Raw genomic sequence first — 26,173 nt, 5'->3', positions numbered from 1 at the left:
AAGGCTGCCCAAACCTGCCTGCTTCTTGATTTCTCACGAGGAGCAGGACACAATTAAGAATTATGCCTAAATACATCAATGTTGCACATATAGGGGATGGAGACATGCACTGATGTGATGATCTGAGCATTTAGAGAGCAGGCAGGGGAAGGGAAGATGTTGGAGTAGATGTTCTTTGATACAACCATCCCTCTGACCTGCTGGTATTATCTGGGCTTCCTCTGACCTTCCCCAGGCAATCACTGATCCACTAGAAAGACAGGGAAATTTGTGTACCATTTGGGAAACAACTCAGAGGCATTTGCACAAATGCCTTGTGCTGCCTGGAAGTTCATAGGATTTCCTTGTGATTTCCCAGGATGAATGTGCATAAGAAGGGCTCCTGCTCAAACAGTTCTTTGGCCCTTCTGGCAGTCAAATAACATCAAGACAAGTCTGTACTTGGCTGATGGTGAATCTTTAGTGAAAAAGGGAATTTCTCAGTCTCCAGCCAACAGCTTACCCCCTGAGCTGTGCTGCCCACCATAGCTGGAACATACTGTCAACAGATATTCCAAGCCACTTGCTCTCAGTTACTTTAGTCTTTTATGGACCATCTTGTTGGAAATTAACTGAACTTCCCTATGGTAGGAACAAAGGAAGGAGATTAATCTATTATTCCAGTGGTACCCTTGACACAGACACTGAGTAGCTTCATTAGACATTTTGCAGCCCTGAGTCACTTTGCCAAACCCCCTATAATAAGCACAGAGTCTTTCCCTATTACAACACAAGCATGCAGGTCAGGATTCAGAACTCATTTACTCATCCTTTGTACTTGAGTAACTTCCCTCATCTCCACTGGATCTGAGCAGATGCAAATCAAGACTCTTCCCCTTCTCTCTAGATTCATTACCCTGCAGTACCTCTCTCAGATAAACCCATTTTCACAGTCAGCATAGCCACAGCCAAATGACTATTAAAACCCTTTAATACAAACAACAATAAATCAACTGATTAAATTATAATTTATAAAATAAATACTATTTAGCTTTCTCGAAGCTGTTCTGAGCCATCTCTCTTGTCTGGTCACATTCCAGAGGAACACTGACACCAAATAAAGCTCAGAGGAGTAAGTTTATATAAGACAGAAATGCTGAAAAAATCTTGTATTTATGATGGGAGATTTCACAGAGATGGGAGTGAATAACATTTCGGAGCAGACTGAAATGTATCTGAACCCTCCTCAGCATCCTCTCCAAAGCCCAGTCTAGGAAGGACATTTCCACAGCTCCTTCAGCTCTCCATCCAGCAGCAGCCTTGGGAACCAGACACACAAACCTCAAGAGACACTACACCAAACTTCTAATGGCTTAGAAAATGGCAGCAGGCTACTCAACCACAATTTCACTTTACAACGCAGACTTTTTTACTTACTTCATTGGTTTGAACAATGCTTGCCCATAGTTCTGGAACGTCATGATCAGCTTCAGCTGGGTGCCTCCTGATTTCATCGCTGTGGGAAAGAAACAAAACCACTTTAGAATGCTACATGTGGATCTATTCACATTCAGCTTCCTTGAAACAGAATCATCTGTCTCTTGCTCTGTATTAAATTCAGCACCGTGGTACCTGAGCACCAGCAGGATAATCCTAATGGGACAACAGATTATTCAGAGGGTGCAGAGTAAAGGGGAAGACTGTGAGCTGCTGACCAAGAATAAAAATGGACAGTGCACCCTGACATATCTTTGTCTTCTTCAGCTGATCACAGGCAGAACCAGTATGGGCTCCATATGCTCCCTAATTGAACAGCATGTACAGAAACAGAACACTGCAGTCCTATTTTCTCCATTTTCGGTTGCTTTTTGACTTCTCTGGACGGGGCAGACATTGGGAAAGGAGATGGGGTGCTTTCAAAAACACCTGTGTCTGGGAGGTACACTCCAACGCACATTTCCTGGATTAAAAGTGTGAGCAGATACTATAGCAACCTCTGATCCCTCCTGCAACTTTAATAATTACTACTGAGCAGTAGAGATACATAAATTCATGTCCTCTATACACACTGGGTATGTATCCACACCCATCCATCCAAGAGGTTCCAAGGTGGCTCACACCTGAGAGCAGAGATGTGCCAAGCAGGGTTGCTGGCTCTGTGTGAGGGGAGGAGGGGACACATGGAGGTGGCAGGGCCTGACCACCCTGCACACCAAGGGACTTCTTTGCTCAAACATGAAATGCACTCGCTTCCCAGTTGAGAGCCTACAGGAATTTGACTGACATTTATTCATACCAGTCTGAACAATTTGGACAGTATCATGTTAATAGTCAGATTAAAGTGTTTCTAAAGTCAAAGTGATTTTTTTTTAATATAAGTATTCATAAAAATGCATTTTACTTGATGATAAGGTTACTTAGGAAAGATAACTATATACTTTGGCAAACCAGCTGCTTTTTTTACAGCCACAATCAAAACTGTTCTGCATAAATGAAATGACCTACACCCTGATGTCTAATTCACTTCTGTGTTGAGAGAGACAGGCCATGGCAGTCATGTCTGTGTGGATGACTCAGTCCTTTAAAAATGTTTCCCTGTGAATGATCAGATAATCAGTCCCTTTTTCTTTACAGTTCTGACAAAACCTGTGTCAACTGGAGAGCTACATAAATGTCAAGTTACCTTGCTCTGTCAATTCTGGCTTAGAGCTGCCCTTGTTCCACCTATAGAGCTTGTACATTTTTTTTTCTCTAACCAATGCCATTAGCTGCTCTTTTTAATTACTCATCTCTGTGCCTCATTACTGATAGGTCATCAGCTCTCTTTCAGCACTTGCAATCTATATTTTTGCAACAAAACACTATGCAAATCTGGACAGTGTAATTATATTCCCTTAGAATAAAATCTCTCCTCCCTTGCTGTTTTGCTGACTCCATCCTGCTCTTGTATTTCCACTTTATCCCAAAGGAACAAATGAATAATTAGAAATTACAGGACGTTAAATAAGTTGCAGTGAACAGGTAAAGCAGACACACATGGTTCTCACAGATTAAACTACCCCTCTTGTGGAGAGCAGATCAGTTGATCTGCACTTGAGGGAAGAAGGAGCTGTAGATCTTTTTTACACCCAGCCCAGAGGCAAGGAGAAGCAGCAATCCTCCAGCCAAAACCTCACAGCCCTAGGACCAGCCCAGCACACTGGAAACAGCCCTGGTTGGGCAGCAAACAGGCAGCAGGAGCTGCCCTCACCTGATGCCCACAGGGCCCCATGGCCATACCCAGGACCAGCCCCCACCAGATGCAGCCCATAGCGTGAGGTCTGCCCAGCTTTTTAGGCACAGCCTGCACTTGTACCCCTGCTCATTCCTCTTGTACCCCTGTTCATGTGGGCTGTCTCCACTTAGGTCACTAATATCAGCCTCAGAGCCAAAGCCCAGAATCGTGTCCTTTCTATAAGGTCTAACTCTTGCTCGCTTCTACTGACCTCAACATAGCTTCTTGCAGACTGCTTCCACCAACTGGAGAACTAATGTTTTCTTTCTCTAAAACTTATGTAATTTATGCTTCTTCATTCAATTCTGAGGAGCTCAAGGCTTGGAAATTGGCTCCCTCTCCTCCGTGAGACATGTATGTCCAAAATACAACAAAGATCCTACAAGCCCATCAGAGAAAAGCATGGATAGAGCCTATTTTGAGGTACGGCTGGGAAGCCAAGGATTTAGGAAATCACTTCAATGCAAAAAAGAAAGAACTATGTTTCAGCAGGTCTTTTTCTAAGCAGAAAGTTTCAAATAGAAGAAGAGTACTGGCTTCTCAGCAAATTGAAGCCACTCGACAGATAATGATTTTGTTAGCAGCTGAACTCAACAATGAGTGTGTCATCACCAAGCAGGGAAATGTACGAAGAAGATTAACAATTCAAAATAATTCTTCCATGAGACACAAAGGCCTGGCTTCCTGTCAGATGGAATTGAGCTGAAGTAAGACAAAAGCATCTCCCTGGTCTTTTTAAATCCATCTTATTGTATTGCCTTAATTGGTTGCAATCGTAGCCTCAACCAAACACAAGTTTTGTTGGCGTGTAAACTAGGAGTAAACTTTGGACCTTCACAAAACAGAAGATGACGCTGGGGGGGACAGTGTCCCCTTGTGCCTTGCAGCAGGACATGCTGAAAGCCACATGCATCATGGACAACAACCTGTGTCAGAGCTCTATGTTGGCTTCCCCATACATCCTCCAGACTCCAGTGAAGATACTCCCACACTGGCTGTTCTTTCAGTGCAGCAGATGTGCCAGCCAGGCTGGAGGAGACTCAGAGCCAACCTTCAAATCCAGACTTGTTAGTCTAACATGGTAATCCTTGTAAAGAGGGAAACAACTGAGTTTACCCTGTCCTTTTGAACTCAACAAAACACTTTGTGCACCTCTAAACTAAACAGACTCGGGAGCAGCCCAGGGTGCTCAAGTCTTGGGGGCAGCAATGGCAGAACACTAGGTCAAATTACTTCCCTTGTCCTAAGTGAGCATTTCATCTGCCTTCTGGTTTCCCTCTCCTTTTCTGTATTCCTTTAAGAACTCCCTTTCCTGGTAAGGCCTCAGTTAAACACCTCTCTGTGGCCAAACAGCAGGAGCCTCATCAGCTTCCAGGAGCTTATCATGAACACTGCTTATCTGGAGATGCCCTTGTCCCTTCAGTGGCCACCCACAGGAACATTTCTGACAGATGGATAATACCCAGAAGAAACATATACAGATTTTCCAAGAAACCGGAGGATGCTACACCATGGCAGTCTGTCACACCTACAACCAGCAGGTTCAGCTATTTTTAAGAAGCCCTTGCAATATAAAGCTGTACTGACTCCAAGGAAAACTCTTGTCACACTCTGAATGCACCTTTTTTTAAGGTTTCTGAATACACTGCAACATCACAGGTCATGAACAGCTCTGTAAAAAACTTCATAAACCTGCCAGCTCCCAGCAGGTACCTCAAGTCAAGCCTCATATAGCTCCTAGACAACATACCAGCACACTGCTAAAAACAAACCCCAGTGCTATCATTACTTTTTATCTTCAGGCAACTTAAAGTCTTTCTTTCCTCCCCAAATCAGAAGGAAATGGAAAGCAGTATTAACCCTTCCTGTTAACCCAGTGCAAGGCCTCTCAGATGTGAACAGAAATCTTTCAATTTTATGAGGCTTTGGAAAGAATTCCCAGAGATATCTTTTTCCTGCGGGATTAGAGACTTGTCCAAAGACCAGTGAACTTGGTGGGTTTCCTTCTAGTTTCTCTGATAGAATTTGGATAAAGCCTCCAAAAATCCATGTTCCATTTACATCTATGAGCCCGTTGTCACTGCCACATGCCATGTCTGCTACTTGCCCACCTTGTCCTCCCACCAACACAAGACCTGAATTTCCCTTCTGATCCACAAGCACCATCCAATATCAAAGATGCACTTCACATCATCTCTCAAATATCTTTTCATAACTGTATGCTATTGAGTTTCTGATGTTCTCTTCCAAAGCATCTGGTACCAACCCCCAGGAGAGACTCAAGTGTTGCCCAAAGGGATCTGACCAAAAAGGATTTGGATTTGAATTGATATGGTTTTCTAGCTCCTCTGTTTTGCTGCAGGAGAGCTCTCATGCTACTGGCTTGTCTAGACAGTGTGTTCTTCTGAAGGAGAGCAAGAGACCCAACAGGACCTCTGAACCTGGCTTTTGGCCCAAGATGTTAAACTGCATTTAATGGTGCAATGCTAATGCCTGAGAAGTGAGATCCAGTCAAAGCCTGAGATGAAGTAACATCTGAAACAGAAGATATTCAGATCCATTTTGGATCCTATTTATAAATCAAGCTTAAATCTAACATAAACACAGTGATTGGCTTTAACAAGTAATACTCTGCCCAAGCCTAGAAACATGGCCCTGTTCAAGCTGTAAGGAATAAATTTCAAAACTAATTCAAGCCCTCATCATCTCCTAAATTGTTCTTGTTCAGCCAATTCTGCTAACCAAGGCCTTCCTTGGTTTAGTTAAGAGTGTAAAAGACTTCTGGAAGGGAAGAGATCTGTGAAACCATTCAGAGTCTTTGTTATACATTTTAACTCCCCTCTTTTCATCTGGAATTGTACATTAAATCAATCCTTTGACTCTTGGCAGATTTTTTGTTTTCTTATGCAGTAAATCAATGGTGCTACATTTCATTATGTTTTTTCACACGTTCTGAATAGCACTTTTTCCCTTCCTTTGGATGAGATTTAATAATTTCCTTTAGCACCAGAACTGAAGTTCAGTATTTAGCATTATCTTTTTCTTTTTTTGTTTCCTGACTTGAAGCAGAGTCCACCTTAGTTAATTGCCACATTTATTCACTGTCTGAGTAATCTTGCATGCTTGCTTTCTAATTACTGCCTGTACAAACTGAAAGCATTGCAGGTTCAGAAATTAACTTAGACAGGTAATGTTTCCAAACCTTTTTTAACCAGACAACCTACGGAATCAAACAATAAAACCCAGCTAAACACAGGAAACACAAAAGCCTGTTCTGCTCACAGGCAGTCCCACAGCAGAGCTCCTCTGGACAGTACAAGCAAGCCCAAGCCCACACTGAGATGCACCAGGCAATATTTGTCTTTAAACTTCTGACAGTGCTGCCACAATTATGCACAGACACCTTGTAAATATGCAAGAAAATAGCTAACTATGTTTATTTATGCATGCAATAAACAGTTAATGAAAGGCAAAGGAAATGTGCAATTGCCTGTGCATGTGCTCCTTCTGAAAACTGGGTTTCAGTGCTCTGTGGAAAACCAATTCTCTCTAGGCTCCTATTTATAGCAGGAGGAAATTTTCAGTGAATTAAATCAAATTAAGAGCTATCCCTTTACGCTCAACAAAATGAATAGGAAATACATATATTGATGCAGGGCACAGAATACATCCCCAGCCTGAAAGCTGGGGTAACCCTGTCCTTTTCAAGGCCAGCTCTAGGTGTCACTGTGGGAACTGCATGTGATGCTCTTTCCCATCCACGGATTTGTTCCATTTAAACTTTAACATCAAGAAAATGTCACCTTGGTGCTCCCTGCTCTTGGGAATTGCTTCTGTCACCGTTTTCATTTTAAAATAACACTGCCTGCTACAGAGTCGTGCGAGCGGTTCTGATGGATGGTGAGGGATCAATCTGGTCACCACTCTCTTCCATAAATAATGCAAGCTGAGCAGAGAAATTACAATGTGGCTAAGAAAGCTGTTTAGCTGCAGTTTGGATCTAATTACTGTAGGTATCAAGAACCTGCACAGAGTATCACCTAATTCTAGTAGAGCCAAAGCAAATCTGAACACTGGGAAGAAACTGGATAAAGCAATATCCCATTTCATCTAAAGCATGTAAACCTGTATATTTAATTGTCCTGCCAGCAGAAAGAAGCCTGAAGATTGGGCATTATGCAAGTTTCCATTAATTTTATAGTTTCAACTTAGCATCTTTGCAGCTGCTTAAAGAAAAAAAAAAAAAAAAAAGAGAGAGAGAGAGAGAGAGAGAAAGAAAACCGTAAGGGAAAAAAACCCAGACAAATTAGAAGATATGGAGGAATATGGAAAAGAATGGAATAGCCCTATACATATCCTTTGGTCCAACATATTACTCTTTATTGATCAGCTTACACGCTTTTGAATCCCTGCTACTGCTCTGCAGTAGAGCTGAAACCTGGCAGGTATTATTTTAAAATATATATATTTTCCCAAAGAATTTGCAACATAAAGTAAGAGTTGCTGCACCATGTAATTAAAAATAATAATAATAAAGTAAAAGAAAGTTACATGCTCTTCATTCCTTTGCCCCTGACTGAAAGCTCCTGAAACCCCATAGAGGCAGGCAGTGAATGCTACCAGCAAATATCAGATCCTGGAATCTCTGTATATCCCTTTCCATTTCCAAGTGCTTGATTTTACAATGGGATTCATGAGTAAGAATCATCCCCCGCCAGTTCTCACAGCAACCAACACTAACTGGACCTCATGTTTTATTTTATGGAAATTATATTGGATAATTAATAGAAACCATGGCTCTGTTTTTGTTAGGGGCATAAGGGACCCTACCATGCTCTTGTTCAAACATTAACAGAGAGAAAATCCCAGAGGAAATCACTAATAATGATCATAAATCTTCCTCTCTGGTCCCATGGCCCTTTACCCCTGTTGATCTGAAAGCTCTAAGTCACAATTAATGGAAACCTCACAACACATCTATGAGACACATTAGGTGAAATCATGGCCCCAGAGAAGACAAAACTTCCATGTATGTCACTGGGGTCAGGGTTTTGCTCCTGTTTTTTATGATAGACATTTTGCTGCTAGGTTAACTGGAGCATAGAGAGGTTAAGCAACATGCCCAGGAACATGAGTGAAGATCAAGCCCAGAAGATCAAGCGAAGAGGGAGTACTAAACTATTATTTCTCATTCCTACCTCCCTTTTTTCTCCCACCAGCTTCTATGTCCCTACATCAACCTCAGCCATCCCACCTCTCAGCAGAAGTGACAGACTCACACGCCGCTGAGTTTGCTGCAAACACTGCTCTCCTCCTGCAGAGACAACCCTGCTGAGCTCTGGAGTGCTGGAGAGGTAAACAGAGATCCATACACTCAGCAGCCAAGCAGTACAAAACACCCCTACGTCCAATGAATTTTATGTAAACCTCAACAGAGGAGCCAGGAGATGGTTTGGTTGAGCATCACCTCCACCCAGAGCTGAGACCAGCTTGGTCACTGCCTGGGGTGCTGTGGGGGCCAGGGAAGGGCACAGACTCTATCTTTTCCTCCCAGATGGATATGCTCACAGAGCAATATTAAGACATGTGTTACAAAGTGCTGGCTCTGTCCCTGTTCACGTGTCACTAATATTCCAGAAATTCCTTACTATTGAGCAGAGAGGTCAGGGAAGGTGAGGTCTCTGTCAAGGAGAAGATCGCCCAGGCCATGTCCCTACATTGTCCACATTACCTCCAGTGCAGATCAGAGAAGCATGTGCAGAGCCTGCTGCTACCTCAGATGTCACATCAGAGCTAGCAAAGGGACAATTTATGGAGTTCAAATACATCTGAGCTCCTTAATTAATCACCCCCAACCAGAGTTTCAGGGAAGAGAAAACCCATCCCAGATTAACAAATGAACCTGTGTGTGTCCTCTTTCATGAGCTAGCAGTTCCCTGGAACCTTGAATCCAACATGTGGGATAGCACCTGGGCACCATAAACTGCTTTCTCCCAAATCTTGCTCCAGCAGAGCTCCAAGCAGAGCCCTGTGATGTGTACGGCCACTTGGCCAACTCCATGCACTGCGGGGAAGCTCTCCTGTGGCATCCTGCATTTTACACCTACTCCATCCGGGCCAGCTCTACCAGCCCACTCCTGATGACCGAGCATCTCCCTTATTCCTGCTCAGCAGCCCCTGTGATTCACACGGTGGAAAATGTAAACCTTGGGGCTGCTCATGCTATTCTGGCACAGGCCACTTCCTGCTGAAGCCAGGGGAATTTTTGCCTTGCAGGGTTAAAGACCTGCTGACCTCATCCCACCCTGCCAAAGCACCCTCAGCACTTTCACACAGCTCCTGCTGTTTCATCCCTCTGAAACGGACTTTGCAACTTTGTGGTCAGCACAAGCAACTTCATTTTCTGTGCGGCCAAGGGAAACCACTGGCTGTGCTAAAGCTCTCTACCTCTGGAAACCACGAGGTGTACATTCGTTTAGTATCCCAGGGCTTTCATTTGGGCTTCAGGGTTGTTGGGTTTTTTTTCCCCTGTGCAGCTACACAGCTAAATTCAAGGAGACACATGTTGTCATTAAACAGCCCTGGGAGAAAAGCCCCGAACTGTGTCACCTTATTTAACCAGAGCCAAAGGTTGGCGCAGGCACATCCCTGTTGTGGATTTACAAGCAGAATAAGCAGCTGAACCCTGCTGAGCAGCAGCTCGGCTCGCCCGGAGCTCCCTGCACGGCGCTTGGGGAAGCTGCAGCTCCGCAGAGCCCCGCGGCGCAGGACGCTCCCGCAGCCATCGCTGCAGGGCTGCAGGTCAGCCACCTCTCTCCTTCCTTGGGAAAAAGAGAGCTGCCAGGCACAGCCGATTAAATAATAACCAGCTAATAATACACGTTCAGCTCAGGCAAGATGCTATCTGTTTTTTGACATCCTTTTTAATTTTTTTTTTTTTTTTTTATTATCATATTTATTTTGAAGCACCGAATGGGGAATTTTTGCAGCCTGATCATGGCTAAAGATCTCTGAAATGAATGGGGTTTGCCTTGCTGGGAGACTGTTCAATTATTGAGGTAATAGAGAGCTGGCAATATCTCTTTGTGTTAAACAAGGAAAATGAGGGCAGAAGTCAGGAAGCAACATTTTAGGCACACCAAAGATAAGAGCCATGCAAAAATATTATTATTCAAACAGCAATGAGATCCTGAACATCAAGCAAATAATTTATTAAAAAAAAAAAAAAAAAAAAAAAAACCAACGAAAAAAACCCCAAAAAAAAGAGGAAAAAGAAAAAAGAGAGATATCCAAACATACCAACACTGGTTATCTTTTGGGAGACGAGGTCTTGTAGTAATGCCTCAATTGCAGGATTATGTCTGGAATACAACTCGTACCGATTAATGCCAATGTGGAATTTTAACCAGTTTGGGTAGGAGTCTACGGAGGTTTCTCCAGTTGGCAAAAATTCTTCATGATCTTCATTTTGCCTACCACCAAAAAAAAAAAACCAAAAACAATACAACAAAAACTCAAAAATGAGGATAAATAATGTTACAGTTTGTAACAAGCATCAAGAAACAGGGCTTCAAGACTTGACAACTTGGAAAGGCAAAACACTACAGAGATGGGAGAAGTGCTGGGCTTAGTCCCCATGCTGGCTGCATGCCAGGAGCCATCTCCCACTTGGGACCTGGGGGAAAATGGATTGTCACCTCCACTCCTCATGCCTGACTTAAAGCTCTTGGAAGTCAAGAGCAAAATTCAGGGTGACACCACTGACCCTTAGCAGAGGCCCTTACAGAGCAGAAGCACAGAGCTGTCAGTTTTACACTGTGTTTAGGTTGTATTGTGTTGCACACATCTTTTACAGGTTTGACCCAAACCACAGCATCATCCTGGGTCTGGGAACAGAGAGGGCAGCAGTAACTTGACCTGTTGTATGTAATGTTCCCACTCTCTCTTTTTCTCTTTCTTAAATAGAGAGAATGATAAGAAACTGGATCACTCTACACTGGTTGCTACAGAATAACTCCAGGTGGTTTTGCCCCCTCCCTAGCTAGGATACTGCTACAGAAATGAATTGTTAAAATGATTTTTAGCTCCTCAGTTTCATGTTAGTTCAGTGAACTTTGGCTGCAGCCACCAAGAAAAACTTTTACACCAGGCAGATGCACTGTAGATACCAATGTTAATTTCACTCTTCATCTACTGGGCACTGTAGCTTTAGCTTCCACCCAGAGGTCCTCTGGGCTTCTCATCTCCAGATGTTCATACATTTGTGACTCTTCTTTTATACTCTCTCAGAGAAGCCAGAACTTTTTCAGGTAATATCACTTCACAGTCTGCTTGATTATTAGGGGAAGAGGCCTGGAAAATTCACATACTTGTGGGGTGGAAATCGGAATTATTTATCCTCTCTTTCTAAAGGTTTAGATCATGCTGGCTACTCTGCAGCTTGACAGAGCTTTCACATGGTACAATGCAGCTGTTAAAACATTACAATGTCAGTGTGCCTGGAAGAGGGTGCTGTTGTATTAGACAAGCCTTTTGATTTTTACAGTCATTGAGATTTCTCAGCATTTCTTACAAGCCAACAAGGCATATGATTCGCAGGGGCAACTGCTTTGAAGGCTGCAGAGCAGCAGAGGTGCTAGGACACAGGGAATTAATTGAGGATGAAAAATGTAGGGCAGATCAGATCCTGAAGGCAGGAATACCTGCTAGGCTGAATGCCTTTGTGATATTAGGCCTTGCTTTTGAGAAAAGTTAATGTATTACTGCCTGGTCTCACTGCTTAGCCCCCACACCTCTGAGTGGGAGACCAGGAAGGTACTGGAGAGGGAGGCTTACTGTGTGCTCACCCTCTTTCTTGCAGTTTTTCCAGTAGCATGTGCCTCTGGCTACAGCTAGAGAAGGGATATTGGCCTCAGTACTCCAGACTTCTGCTCCTGTAGTTACTGTGCATTTCACCGATTTTTTTCTTTTTTCTTTTTTTTTTTTTTTTTTGAAGGAACACAACCGGTCAAGTCTGTGTACGATTTCTTTTTTTCCTGCTGACACCGATCTGCTCTGTTTAACCCTCTGCCTACCCCAAACCAGCCCTTACATTAACTCCCTGCATTTCAAACCTCCATTATCAACCACCAGGCAGCAGCGACCCGGGGAAGCTCCGTGCCACGTTTCCACACGGAGCCCAGCACCCCACCGGGCCTCCCCCCCATCCCCGGGGCACAACGCACTCCTGGTACCGACCCCGCCGAGCCAAACCGGACCCGGTATGTGTGTGACCCCCCTCCCCGGTACTCACCAGTCGGGCTGCTCCGCCGCCCGGGGGTTGAACCTGATGTCGCTGTTGACATTGAAGAGGAGGTCGCCGTCGGCGAGCGGGGGCAGGGCGGGGCGGTAGAGCGGGTGCTGGAAGAGGGCGGCCAGCGGGGCGGCGGCGGCGGCGGCGGGGGGCGGCGGGCGCGGAGCCCCCGGGGCGATCAGCCGCCTGCTCCGCGCCGCCGCTGCCGCCGCCGCCCCGCCGCCCGCTCCGCCGCCGCCGCCGCCCCCCCCGCCGCCCGCCGCCCGCTCCGCCGCTTCCCGAGACTGAGAGGAGAGGTTGGAGCCCGGCTCGGCGCTGAAGTCCTGCAGGATCCGCAGCGTGTGCTTGCTGGGCCAGCGCGGGGCGGCGCGGGGCGGTGCGGCGGCGGGCGGCGGGCAGGAGCAACCGGGGCGGCCCTCGGTCCCCCGGCGCTCCAGCCGCGGCAGCAGGTCGATCATGATGTGCATGGTGCAGGCGACGAGGAACACCATGAGGATCAGCACCCGGAACTTGCGGACCAGGAGCATTTTCATGGCCGGGGCGGCTAATAAATTACCGGGGGAGGGGGAGGAAGGGGAGGTGGCGGGGTCGGTCGGGAAAGCTTTCGCGGAAAAAAACCTGGGCGGGCGTGGGTCTTCCAGCCCCCCCCCGGGGCTTTGGCTTTCTCCGTTGGGATCGGGAAGCGAGCGATCAAGTCAATAAAGTTATCTCCATAGGCGCCGAGAAATAAACAGGCTAAAAACAATAGGTCCTCATTTCTCAGTAGCATCAAGAACTTAGGGGGGGGAGGGAAAAAAAATAAAAGGGAAAAAAAAAATTTAAAAGAAGTACCGGACCGAGCTTTTAAATTCAATAGGAAAACAAAGCCAGCGGCATTGCAGTATATAAAGCCATCTGTTCACGGTTTCTCTCTCTTTTTATCACAGGGATCACAACAAACAGGGAAAGCTGGCTCTTGAAGAGAAACCGGCATTTGACACTAGCTCTGATTAAATAAAAATAATAATAATAAAAAAAATAGACTAGGAGGAGGGGAAGGAAGAATAATATTAAGAAAACCTGTACGGAAAGCCGACAGAAGAAAAAAAATCATCCATAATATTTGGCTGTGCTGGAAACGCTGACTCCCTTCCTTTGAATTTGACCAGTGATGCAGCAGAAGCGCTCTCCCGCTCGCTCTCGCTCCCTCTCTTCTCTCAGACTGTTTAAGAACATTGGCTGGAAAATAATTTTCTTAGAGCGGTTCCAGTTTCTTCATCCATCGCGTCCAGTGCTTGGGAGAGATTAATATGTTCAACTGAGATCAAGTCTGGGTGGCTGCGGTATCCGAGCTGGTCTTTTGCTTTGGCTTAGGCTGGTTTTTTTTGGCTGCAAAACTGTCTGATGGCACAACTGCAACATAAAGGTTAAATATGGCACAGAAAAAAAAAAAAAAAAAAAAAAGGTTGGGGGAGGATTAGAGGGAAGAAAGTAATATAAATCAGTAGAGGTTCTTTTTAGCAAAGAGGTCCAGTCTTTGATCTCTGCTGGGTCTTACAGATCTGCCTTTTAAAGAGAGAGAAAGGAAGAGAGAAGGGGGGAGAGAAGGGAAGAGGGGGGAGAGATCTTTGGCAGGTGCAGAGTGAAAACCTCTTTCAGCTACGCTGAATTCTGGAGACTGGTTGGACTAGTAGCTCTGCAGCTCCAGCTTTCAGTGGGTGTGTTAAATATTATGAGCGAGCCATGATTCCTGCCTTCCTCACGTCATAGTTAGGAGATTGGCTAAATAAACGCTACAGTGATAGTAACAGGAAAACCTCAACCAAAAGCTTTTTTTTTTTTTCCCCTCTCCTCCCTCCTTCCCACCCCCCTTTTCATTCTACTGCAGCTCCAGCTGGGGCAAGGAGAGGGCGTCTGTTCCACAAAGGTTTGCAAAATAAATAAATAAAGAAAGAAAAAAAGGGGAAAAAAAAATCAGATTAAAGTGGTAGCGGGGAGAGGAATCTGCGCTAACAGCGTTGTGTGAGCGGGGTCCGTGTGCCCAGGCTGGGAGCAGGGATTCTGCTCCGTCTCTGCCTGCTCCCCTCACACCCAGCCCCTCTCCAGAGCAAGGTCAGCGTGGAAAGCTCTGTGCTCTGCTTCCTCTGGAGGAAGAGTCTTTATTTTTAATCCGAGATCCTGTGGGCTGTGATAATCCGGCAGCGCTGCGGGGTAATCTGCCCTGCCTTCTGCCGCCCTTGGCTGTGCAGGGGGCTCCGTGGCTGGGGGCCTAATGGCTAATGGAGATGGTGGTCCTGGGGCCAGGCCAGCCACTGGAGCCCAGGGAGTGCTGTTGGGAGTTGTCTAAGGTTGAGGGAAAGCTGGGGGAAAGGACAAGTCACTCCAGCAGTCTTCAGGTGAACAGGCAGGGATGCTCAGGGATGCTGATTTTATCTTTGGGAGAGGAGTCCCGTGGGTTTTACAGTCCTTCGGTGGGCTTAAGCAGTTGAGTGGGGCTCTGGTAGGATAGAGAAAGGTAACCTTTCTTTTGCTTACCACCTTTTCACAGATCCATCTCAGCGCTGATCAGGTTGGCCTATTTTTATTCTGGATTAAGCAACATTAAAGTTCTTCTTTCCATCCCACCCCCCAGAATAGTTTTCCTCCCCCGGGGTTTTCTAGTGCTGTTCCTTAACTGGAGGCTTCTGCAGAGCCTTGTGCTCTGCACTGTCCTGAAACACACCTAAGCACTATTACAGTGTCACCATATTTTGCACAAAGGAAGTCACTGCTTTTCCAAAGGTAAGAGGAAAACATTGAGGAAAACAAGAGCTGACAGAACCGTGATCTGTACCTTTACAGAAGTACAAGAAGTACAAGACTTGCTGTCCTAGGGGGATCTCCTGGGATGTCTCAGGGTTCATGCATACAGGTCACTCTAGATGCAGCACTTTGATTCCCATGGAACCATCATGTCACTCTGGAGCTTTCAAGTGCAGGTGTGCTTGAATCATATCAAACATTTTGCTATGGATCCAGAAGCAAGGCTTTTAATCTTTTTCCACTTTTTCACCAAGGTCAGCTCAGTCGAAGGACATCCGATTAGTTGGCTGTGAGGACACTAATACTCAACAGCAGGTCTGTATGGTTCTGCTTGGGAACTGAGTTCTATTCATAAGTTAACTGTCTCTCCATGAAGTGACCTAAAGTTCAGCTTAATTAATCTAATTTAGCACGTTGGCATTTCAGATCCATCAGAAAGAGCCTTGCAGTTTCAATACAGCTGGGGAAGCCACTGCTGCTGTAAAGAGGTATGGTAAGTGATAGGGATGCAGCAGGAACAGCATGTAGAAGACCATCTTTTTAGGTTTTGGGGCCTTTTTTGGTTTTGGGGTGGTTTTTTGCCTGCCTGTGTCCCCAGCCTTTTTCCTGCAGAACTTCTGGTGCTGTCTCTTAAGGAACTCAGCTGAGCTGGTTTGTCAATCAGGACCAAGGAGACAAAAGGATGCAGGTGCCCCAGGCTGGGCCCCAGAGAGCAGGGTTATGGAGGAGAGCAGCCAAAGTCAGAGCTCTAGAAGGGGTGAGTGGAGGGTACAGTGTTCTTGTGTGTTACTTATATTCCTTTTGTTGAGGCTTTTTTAAGGGATTTTGGGTAAGCCCTTTGAAGCACTTCATGGAAGGATAGATAACATGGCACATTATCTATTTAGCATGGCACAATAGGGTTTGTAGTTTACAGGTTATAGCTAGAGGGTTGTGCTGGGTTTTTTTCTTAGTGTTTGACTACTGAAGCTGGAGGCTATGATAATAGATGGGAGTGAGCCTTAACAGGCAAGATGAAGAAAAAGTTTAACATTACTCAAATGTGTTCTTTAGGTTATTTGTAGTAACAGAATATTGTGTCAAATATGTCCTTAACTCCACATTCAAGAGACAGACAATGAAACTGAGGTTAGCTTTGTAATATAAGCAAATAAATATGATAAGTTACATGGTTTTCAAAAGGTGGAATAGCAGTATTATGCATAACTAACTGTTTCCTTGAAACTGCATTTTTTTGTTCTCATCAGCATGACCTTTGGGTATATTAGCTACCTGGTTAAGTATGGTTTCATCTAAACTGTGTCTGCCTGTGAGCTGAATCTCTCTTCTGGGAGATTTTCATTTATTGAGCTGTTCAAACATTTGAGTTTTATCTGAAGATGGGAGATTGCTGGATGTACCCTGCTTCCCCCTGTAACTCACTTTTATGAACAAATTTTGCCAGGACCAAAGTTCCCAGAGATGTTAACAAAGCAGAGCTGTCTTAACTCTCTGCGTTTTTTCCCTTGTCATCTTTTTGGTTTTGTGGTTTTTTGGTTTTTTGTTTGTTTGTTTGTTTTTTGTGGGGTTTTTTGGGGGTTTGGTTTTTTTTTTTTTTGGGTGGTTTGGTTTTGTTTTTTTTTTTTGGGGTGTTGGGGGGAGGATTCGGAAGAACTGAGTCTCAGTTTTGAAAGATTCAATTTGCTCCCACTGTGGGTCTCCCTTGGATCTCCTGTGGGTCACTTCGCCTGGGGCCATTCTTAAATGGACAAGATGTTTCTCAGCTCTGGTCTCAACCTCTTCAAGGCCTTGAGAAATAAGTTACAAGCTGGTTAACTTGGGGCTGCCTTCAGCGTGGGTTTTCTCCTTCTGCTGCCTCTGCAGGGATATATTTTTCTCAAACTTCCTGGTTTCTTTAAGGCTTCAGTCTTTCCTAGCAGGGATGAGTGGATGCAGGCAGAGCAACTCTACCTCCCTGTCTCTATATCTGGATGCCCTGGGCCCATTCCTTTCAGTGCAGGACAGCATTTGAATGCCAGTTACCTCCCTCTGGTTTGATATTTGCCTTCAAGACTTGGAGTTGGTGGGAAAACAAAAATTTGGTACCTACTGACTGTTCCACTTTTTCTTCAAACAAGTTTTTAACCACAGGTCTGGTGTGCATAGAGCCCTAATTTTGCTAGTTTCAAAAGTTAGCTGTTTATTATTTTACTTTCCAAGGTCGTGGGCTCAATAAGAAAAATGTAAATATTTCTCCTTATCTAAATGCTGTCTTCATATGGAATTCTAGTACGTGGCAAACAGCTTTTCATTTCTGGTGTGCTGCCTGTTGGACCAGCATTACCACTATAATTGCTAGCATTATGTAAGCAATGAAATAATAAGTTCTTAATGGAATATTATTATATCAATAAGTTATTGTATACAATTCATTTCAATTATCTCAATGAAATCAAGTCCCTTACATCAACTTTTTATTTTCTTTTTGGGCCACTGAATTAATTTATCTTCTTTGTTTTCTTGGAAGCATTTGAATGTTATTGGAAGTTTCCCATTGAATTGCTACTAACGCAAGCCAAGATTGCTTTGGTTCTAACAGGCTTTTCAGTTTGATATGACAGATTAACACTGAACACTTTTTTTACGTGTTATACCTTTGCTTTTATTTAATAATACAATCAAGAATTCAGGAGTGGTTATTGTTGTCTATCCTGGCATTTCTTCATTGTTTTGTGCATGAATTAATAGCTTATCTGCTGGTGAAATCTGTGTCGCTGTTTATTTTCCCCGTTTTTGTCTGCTTGCCTCACTGAGCAGTGACAATGGTCAGTGTACATGATAATGTATTCAGGTAAATAAATGAAGCATAGTTTTGGGTGAGTAAACATACCCAGCTATTATTTTCTGTTATAACGGTTTGCAGCTTTGTGATGTAAAGCTTGAATGCAGCAGGGCAAACTGTGAGTCAGGCCTGGTTGCACATTCTCAATCAGCATAATATTTTTATTGTTACTTCTAATGGAAAAAATGGATTTTCCTTTCAGAAAGCCTCTATCTATGATGCTGGAAGTCCTTAGGGCAACACATGCCTTGCCTGGCCCCTGCAGTGATGCTGCCTAGGGTGCTCATTCTGCTTTTCTTCCTTTCTCCCTCTGTGAAGATTTATGTGTTGACCCAATTTGCTGGTGTTTTGCCTTATAAACACAGATCACACTGTCAGTCTGATGGGTACAGTGTATTAATCTCCCACACTGAAAATCATCTTTATTGCTAGAGAATATGCTTGACTCTCAACAGAAGGCAATTCTGTAAGACTGACTTCATAGTCAACGTTTTTAGTGTAGGGTGGATCAGTGATACCTGCTGGAAGTGGTATGTTACTATATGGTTGGGGTTTTTTTTAAAAAAAATAGGCAAAATGGTGTTGTTTTGGTTGCTTTCCAGATGAGGACTTCGTTAGCTATGTGACAGCTTTGGAACAAATGTTGTCCAAATCTCCTCCCCCAAATCACCCAGGCAGTGGGGCCAGTCATTCCTTCCTGTAATGGTTTTGCTAAGGTTGACTGGAGGGTCACTGAGCTGCAGGCTTGAGCTCAATAGTGGTGCAGGGAAGGTCATGGAGCTGGCTTCCCCTGTCACCAGTGGAACTGACTGGTATGGTAAAATCATCAGTGCTGGCCAAAGGGTGGCTCATCCTGGAAATGCATCACCAGCCTCAACTGACTGCAGAAAGCCCAAGCTTCCAGCTTCAGCCTTTTGATTTGACTGTTCCTATTCTTTAATTTGGGATACATCGTTCTGGATGATCCTAAAACTGAGGGATTGATTGAGAAACCTGTTGAAAGCAGAGAACTCATTATTATATTAAGGCAATGAAAGGGAAGGCTTTTCCCTGCCTGTTACTCCTCAGCTGTTGCAGATCAAGGGTTAGTGCCTCACTAGGATCAGCTGGCCTTGGTTTCAATGAAATGCCATCTAATTATATCAGCTGAGGATCTGGTCCACAATGCTTAATTCTTCTGTTGGCTGGAACAAAGAGCTGCCTGGCAATGCAAGAACAAAAGCTGTTATTGTTAGTGCTGGAGCAATGGCATTGGCCAGTGGAGGGATCACATTTGCTCAAGTCATTCAAGTGAGTAGTAGTCTTGCACACAGCTTCCCCATGGAGGGGCTGAGGAATTACCTTATTAACTGGTAGAATGTCATAACGAAAATTAGTTGCTAGGAGGTTGTGTTCTTATCTAAAAATGATTATTTAAACTAAGTCAAAACAAATTAACTTGATGTGCATGACATAAGAGCATGCACTACTTGAGTTATCATAATTTCATCTTTCTATAATAACTGATTCCTTTAAAAAGAACTGTGATTAAATAACCTGTATTCCTTGTGGACTTTCTGAGTTCAGGTAATAGTGCATGAATCTTTTTAAAGTGTATAAAACATGGCTTGCTAAATTACACATAAAATCATTTTGCAGATTCATTGAAATCGATGGAGCTACGTGATTTATGCCTGAGGAAAATGTGTCCTGGTGCTAAAAGAAGATGCAGTTACACATGCACACAGGAAGCTTTTGCATGCTTCAGTCTCACACAGACCCTTTTGAGTGCATGCAGGTGACATGAATGCACATACACAGTTTAATTGTATACTGAGGGAGCTCTTCCGAGATTTCTTTTTTTGTTACTGTCTAATTTTCATTTGTGTGGCTGTTTTGACTTCTTAGCTTGAGCTTTTTCCCTCTTGGCTGGCTAAATTTTCAATCAGATAATTTAAAAAAACCTGCGGAAATAAGAGAGCAAACCACAAAAACATTTTAAGCATGCCACAACCTGAAATAGGAATTAAAATACTAATAAAAAACCCTTATGGGAGAGTCTTACAATCAGGCACTGTAACCTAACGTGCTGCAAATTACAGTGGCCCCAGGAGATACCAGGACTTGTCCCAGCTTGGATTCTCCCTGGCAATGTGATGCTGGAAAGCTGCTTCAAATTCCACATTTGATAAGAAGAATACCCCAGAGCATTTTAAGACCTATTAATAAGAGGTACCACAGGACAGGGACAATTATGATATTTTAGGTTTTTGCTTCTTTGGAGAATAATCCCTACTCCTGACTTTAACCTGACAAGAAACTCAAACTCTAAAGAATATCCTACAGAGGAAGGCCTGAAACACTGTGACTTTAGGTGAGTCCTTGAGTCATGAAACCCCTTAAACTGGGTAGTGTCCTTAGGGATGTATGATTGCTTATATATATTTAAGGATGGTGCAATATGACTGGAAATGCAAAGTGTGGTGATTCTCTCTAATAAGAGAGGGGCTTGTGAGAGCCCCCTTGCCCCTACTCTTCTGCTCTCTGGTGTTTTTTCCCAGCCTGATGTTCCTCCTACATGCTCTTGACATCTGAATTAAACCATTCTAGCCTGAGGTAAGGAGAGCCCAGGGCTGGCTTGGCCTTTCCCTTGATGAGATGAGGGAAGTCTCTGTTGACTTGTTGAGGGATGTCACGAGGGTCTCTTCCCTCCCTTCCCATCAGCAGGATGGAATATCCAGAACTGTTCAGTTGTCACCAATTTCCACTCTTTTGGTCCTATATTTATCTTTGTTTCCCTAGGGGATTTTTTCACAGTCTCACTTTCTTTGGTTGCTCTGTTGATATGTTGCAACAGTAAAGTCTAGCAATTAAATCAGGTTATTTTGCATTTGGTGTTGAAGGTGGGAGGATGTATGTAGCCTCCATGGTAAAGCAGCTGTGCTGTTATGAGGGAGGGATGATCTATGAGTATGAGAATGTGTCAGGGTGCTGAGACCAGGTTTGGTTTCTGTCTCTTATTTCTCATCAGGTTCTTGGACTTCTCCAAGGGATGGGCTCAAACACTTGAGTCAACTTAGGTGCCTGAGCTGGAGGAATAATTGCCATAGACTCCCTTGTAAGTCCAACTTAATTGCCTTTGGCATTGTCATTTAGCTGGGAGAGCCCAACACAGATTTTCATATATAGGTTGGAGTAATAAGACTTGAGTTATCCCCTTTTTCTTTTCAGAGGGGAAATACTGTGAGGCAGAGCCTATCCTTTATTCTGTGTTTGTACAGTGCCTCCAGTGAGAAAGCAGTGTCCTCAGGTGAAATACAGCTTTGAAGAAGGATGGGGATAATATATATGCACAGTGCCTGTAATCCAGTGGTGAAAGCAGTTGCTCACTTACCATTGCTGCTGGAAGATAAAAATTCTGGGTAGTTGCCAAGAAATGTGTAAAGGTTATAACTATCGGGTGGGCTGCAAACATGAATGTCACACATGCAAAGTGAAAGTGGTTTCAAGTGTAGGCTTTTTCCTTCTCTGGTTCTTTGAAGATCGAGGTAACTTAAAGAGAAGAAAAAGGTTTCCATGGAAATTTTTGAAACCGAAGGAGTGAATATTAGTGTGTGCTTTGTTCTGCATTCTCAGCTGATGGAAGTCACAGTGTAAATGGACCTAACTGCTGAGTGACCTTTGACAAAACTGGAGAGGAAGTCTTTGTTGTTGTTGTCAGTGATGGTGTTTTCTTTTTTCAAGGCAAGAAGTCTTTTTCAGTGAAGTGATTCACTGTTTTTAACTGAAACTTTGAGACAGGGACATGGTGACAAGACAGAGATTGTGGTGAGTAACAAGGCTCAGTCAATTATTGACTAGCCCATCTCAGCACCTTTGTTTTCTTTGCTGATGAAATATCACAACCCCTGTAAACAGAGCTGAGCCTGCAGGAACCAGGGATTGTCCATTCTGAGTGCCACTGAGAAATGAACATTTTCGTGTTATAAAGTGAATTGAATTCCCTCCTTGCAAAGCTTTTCCTATTATCTTTTAGATTAGTGTTCTGTACATGGCTGTCTGCTCTGATTTCTGTCCTTTCTTATAAGAAAACACGCAGAATAGACACAATCCCATGCAGTAGCTCTTGTCTTGTAAAATGTTTCAGAAGCCCAAATAAAACTAGCTGTGGGCCAGATCTCCCTGAGGCCCCTTAGGCATGGCTGCCAAACATACAAATGCTAATGTGCTGACTGATGTAAGATTGGGTCCTTCTTCAAATGGTGTATCTGCTAATTCTACTGGAGTGAATAGTTTCAAGAGCACAAGGGGTCTGCAGTAACAGTGGCTGCACAGATCTGCCAAGCTCATGTCTTGCTGCGTGCCAGTATGCATCTCCCTCTCTCCTTTCCATCTGTCTGCAAAGATAGATCATGCTCTTCTGGCAGGTTGGTCAGGGCACAGGGACTGGACTTCTCTGTGCCTTTTTGCATAGGTGTCACTCCTTTCACAGCACTGATGTAACCCTCAAACTCTGAAAAAGGGCTAATCTTTGAGATCCCCAAGGGGCAGTGCCATGCCCCTGGAGCTCCTTGCCTTGATGTGATGAGGAGGAGCCTGTTGCAGTGGGATCAGTTCCCCTCAGCCTGAACGGGCAGCAAAACCTTAAGGCTGTCTCTTAATTGCTTACTGAAGTCACCAGCAGCTCTAATCATGCATCTTGGCAGTTGTTTGACATTGGAGGACTGAACAGACTGAATTGAAAGGCTTGTGAAGCTCTTGAGCACAAAGTCATCACTGGGAGCAGAGGTCCTGCTCAGTCCACTAATGGTCATCACTGGGCTGGGCTCTGCAAAGCCCACATTCAGATTCTTGGAGACCATCATATGATGTAAGGCAGCAAAGACTTTTTTGCTTGTTAATCATAATGTCTTCTTTAGAATTCCAGTCTACAAATGGAAATTGAGGGTAGGTAAGTCAAGTGCTAAGGGTAAAGAAAATTGAACTTCGTATTTGTATTTAGTTAAGATGTGGAGTGATGCAATGAGGTTCCCAGTATCTGATTGCTTCTGTGCCATAGATAACAAGCCAGCAAGAAAAGTAAAAATTGCATGGAGAGCAAAGAAGTAGCAAATCCAATGTGATGTCTTTGAAGCGTTTTTGGAAGTGGTAGGGTTTTTAAAAAAAAGCTTTTGGAAAGAAACATTAAAAGGATAAACATCAAAGGAAGAACAAAAGGAAATGGGGACAAATAAATTAAGGAACAAAATTATGAGGCAAAAGTACAAAATATCTCGTACGAAAGGACTGAAAATGAAGCACACAAAATAATGAAACGAAGGAATAACAAAGAGTATGAGATGCAGCTTTGAGTATCATTTGTGTAGGTGCTCACAGTCCGAAATGAACCTTTGCTTTACACTTCTTATTGTATTTTCTTTCATTTGTTTTATTGTTCCTTAACCCAGAAAAGATAATTATAGGTTCCTTCTAATAATAATTACAGATAGGCTGTGCCTTCTACCTCTGGTCTCTAGGGATAACACAGAAATAGCACTGCAGGTAGTCAAGAACTTGGATGCTTTGCTTTGTACCAGCAGCAGAGGCAGAAGTGGGCAGGGGGGTTGCAGATGGCAAAGGGCAGAGCGTGAGTGTGTGCCTGGGTTTAGGTAGGGCTCAGAGGTGTGCACAAAAGTAGGGTGAAGGCTGAGTGAGGATGGAGAGGAAGCTGCTTTCCCTAGGGAGCCTTTGATGGAAGCCTGTCAGTGCATGATTTGTCCCATCTGCCACCTGCAGCAAGGTGCAGAAGAACATAAACCCAGTGGATTTCATTTGCAGTGATATTTCATCTTATGCACCGAGGGTCGTACTAGTTCTTAGCCTCTTGGCATGTAGCTGATACTTGAAAAACTGATGTGTAGATCAGCATATAAATTAGGGCCAAAAGATCCTGCTGCTCCAAATGTGCCCCCCTGCACAGATGCTCAGGGTGCAGAGATGGCAGCACTGGGGTGAGGGCTGAGCCTTGACATGGGTGTATGGTGTGTAACAGATGCCCAAGCACCCTCCAGGGTGAACCCATTACAGAGGCAGAGAGCTTAATTGCTCTGTTCCCCACCTGCTCCTGTTATAAACCTGTGGCAAAATGGGAATGAAATGGCCAATGGATCTCATGAGTCCAGCCAGACCCCAAATGTTTTCCTTGCAGAGGACTTGAGAGAAACCAGCTAACCCCCCCTCCATACTTGGCCTAGCATTTTTGTTTAGATTCAGAAGGGAGACATCAGCACTGCTGCGAAACAGTTCAGGAGGGGTAAGGATGCTGGAAGGCACTGAAATACAAATAGCTTTACCCCAGAGGGAAATATTGGCAGTTTGTATGCCCCTGTAGCCTCTTTTCTGCCATTAAATTTATAGAGGCTGTGTTGTGATGCAGCAGCACTTTCTCATCTGTTCCTTCATTGCAGTGGCAGCAAGAAATGGGTGAAGACTGCAAACGTGCTCCTGTTTGTACCCCTCAGTAAATGCCATCTAAAATAATTCAGTTCTTCACTTACTGGCACCTGACAGCCACAACAGTTGAGAAACAAACAGGAGAAAAGAAGACCAAGGGGAAAAAAAGGGACTGAGGCTTAGAGAGCTGAGAGACACAGCAGTGGCAATCACTTCAGAAGTCCTTTAATAGAAAGGTCTGTGGAAAATTATTTTCTCCTTTTCTTTGCACTCCAGACCCCAGCACACAAAGGGCAGGCAGTGGTTCCAGTTGCTGCTGGAGGATCCTCCAGAAGTGCTGTTCTTTCGGCTGGGGCAGCCTGATGCCAGTAGTGGGAAAACTTGCCCTGGGTGCTGAATATGCACATTTGCATTCTTGAAACCCAAGCTGAACTTCTATTTAGTCTTTCTGAGTCATGATTCAAATAAATAAATAAATGTGCAGGGACTGCAGCTGTGGAAGAAAGCAGCAGAAATGTTTTTCTGGCACAAACATATGCAAGCCATATTTCTCCAACAATAATTTCCCATGGAATTTTAACCTCTGTAAGGGCACTAAAGTTAAAATGAACTGTAGGTTTTGTAACATAAGATGGTATTGTTGGTCTGGCAAGTCTGACAGCCATAGAGTGGTAACACAATATGAAAGAAGTCATGCACCCATATTTAGAACAAAAACCAGGGAGCTCTTCCCAGAGTCTGCATTAATGCTGCCATCCCTGTGTGGCTATGGCCATGTCATTTAATTTCATTGCATCATCTGAAAATGGGTGTGAAATTAGTACCATATGCAGCTGGCATATAAAGGCCAGGGGAATAAATCATAGTGAGAGAATATCACATTGTCCTTAAAGAGGGAAAATTGGAGGCCATGGACATCTGAAACTGCCTTCTCATCTGCCTGCTGGGGGAGTGGGCACGGGGCTGATGTTTGCCTTGCTTGGAGCAGCATCTCTGTGCCATGGGCTGCCACAGAAGGTGGATGAGCCTTGTAGGCCACCCCATTGAGGACCATCCCCTAACTGTGGTGCTCTGGAACCTGCATGTGCTGGGGGCTGGCTGCATCTGGAATGGCCTGGCCAGCCAGATGTGCCTTTGCTAATAATAACAGGGAATTGCCTTCTGAGCACAGCTCCATCTGGGTGGCTTGCATAAGCCACGGGGTCCTGGCTCCTCCGGGCAGGTTATGTAATGGCATCAGAAATCCAATGGATGATTTGGATTTCACCTTTTTCTGAACATCTGGCTGTTCCGGGGTTAGATCAGCTGATTTTATAAGGCTTCTGGTTAGAAATAGGGCTCTGGGCATGCAGGCATGGAAAACAAATGTTGAAAGGGTGCCAAGACCTTGGAATTAATTTTCAAATCCAAGTGAATGTATTTTCTCCTCTCTGCTCAAAGTTCCAGTAAGAGCAGTGCTGTGGTGTGTTGACTCCTCAAGCCCTCATTCAGCACTTGTTTGAAAGTCTTTCCCTTTTTCCTCTTGTGCTGCATTGCCACCTTTGAAACCAGCAAAGGAAAGGGCATGGGAGCCCTGCAAGGAGCCAGGATGTGACCTCAGGCTGGTGGTGTCTGT

At 44.2% G+C, this 26,173-nt stretch overlaps 1 protein-coding gene and 1 long non-coding RNA gene across 2 annotated transcripts in view; one reads left to right on the top strand and one right to left on the bottom strand.

Annotated features, from left to right (window-relative positions):
* FAM20C (FAM20C golgi associated secretory pathway kinase) overlaps nt 1–14,361 on the bottom strand; it is a 57,693-nt gene extending 43,332 nt beyond the window's left edge. Inside the window, exons 1-4 of the mRNA XM_071760348.1 lie at nt 13,605–14,361; nt 12,546–13,320; nt 10,553–10,725; nt 1,417–1,495 (exon numbers count right to left, since the gene is read on the bottom strand). Coding sequence (XP_071616449.1) covers nt 1,417–1,495; nt 10,553–10,725; nt 12,546–13,078 — 785 coding nt within the window. The 5' untranslated portion in view covers nt 13,079–13,320; nt 13,605–14,361. The remainder of the gene's footprint in view (nt 1–1,416; nt 1,496–10,552; nt 10,726–12,545; nt 13,321–13,604) is intronic.
* Nucleotides 11,432–13,545, top strand: LOC139803806 (uncharacterized). The gene is made up of 2 exons (XR_011729176.1): nt 11,432–11,562; nt 12,386–13,545. It is a non-coding gene; the product is annotated as an uncharacterized lncRNA (long non-coding RNA).
* Nucleotides 14,362–26,173: the final 11,812 nt, after the last annotated feature.

Source organism: Heliangelus exortis, chromosome 17, assembly GCF_036169615.1.
Source record: "Heliangelus exortis chromosome 17, bHelExo1.hap1, whole genome shotgun sequence".
Lineage (NCBI taxonomy): Eukaryota > Metazoa > Chordata > Aves > Apodiformes > Trochilidae > Heliangelus > Heliangelus exortis.
This window is presented reverse-complemented; position numbering and strand designations above follow the sequence as displayed.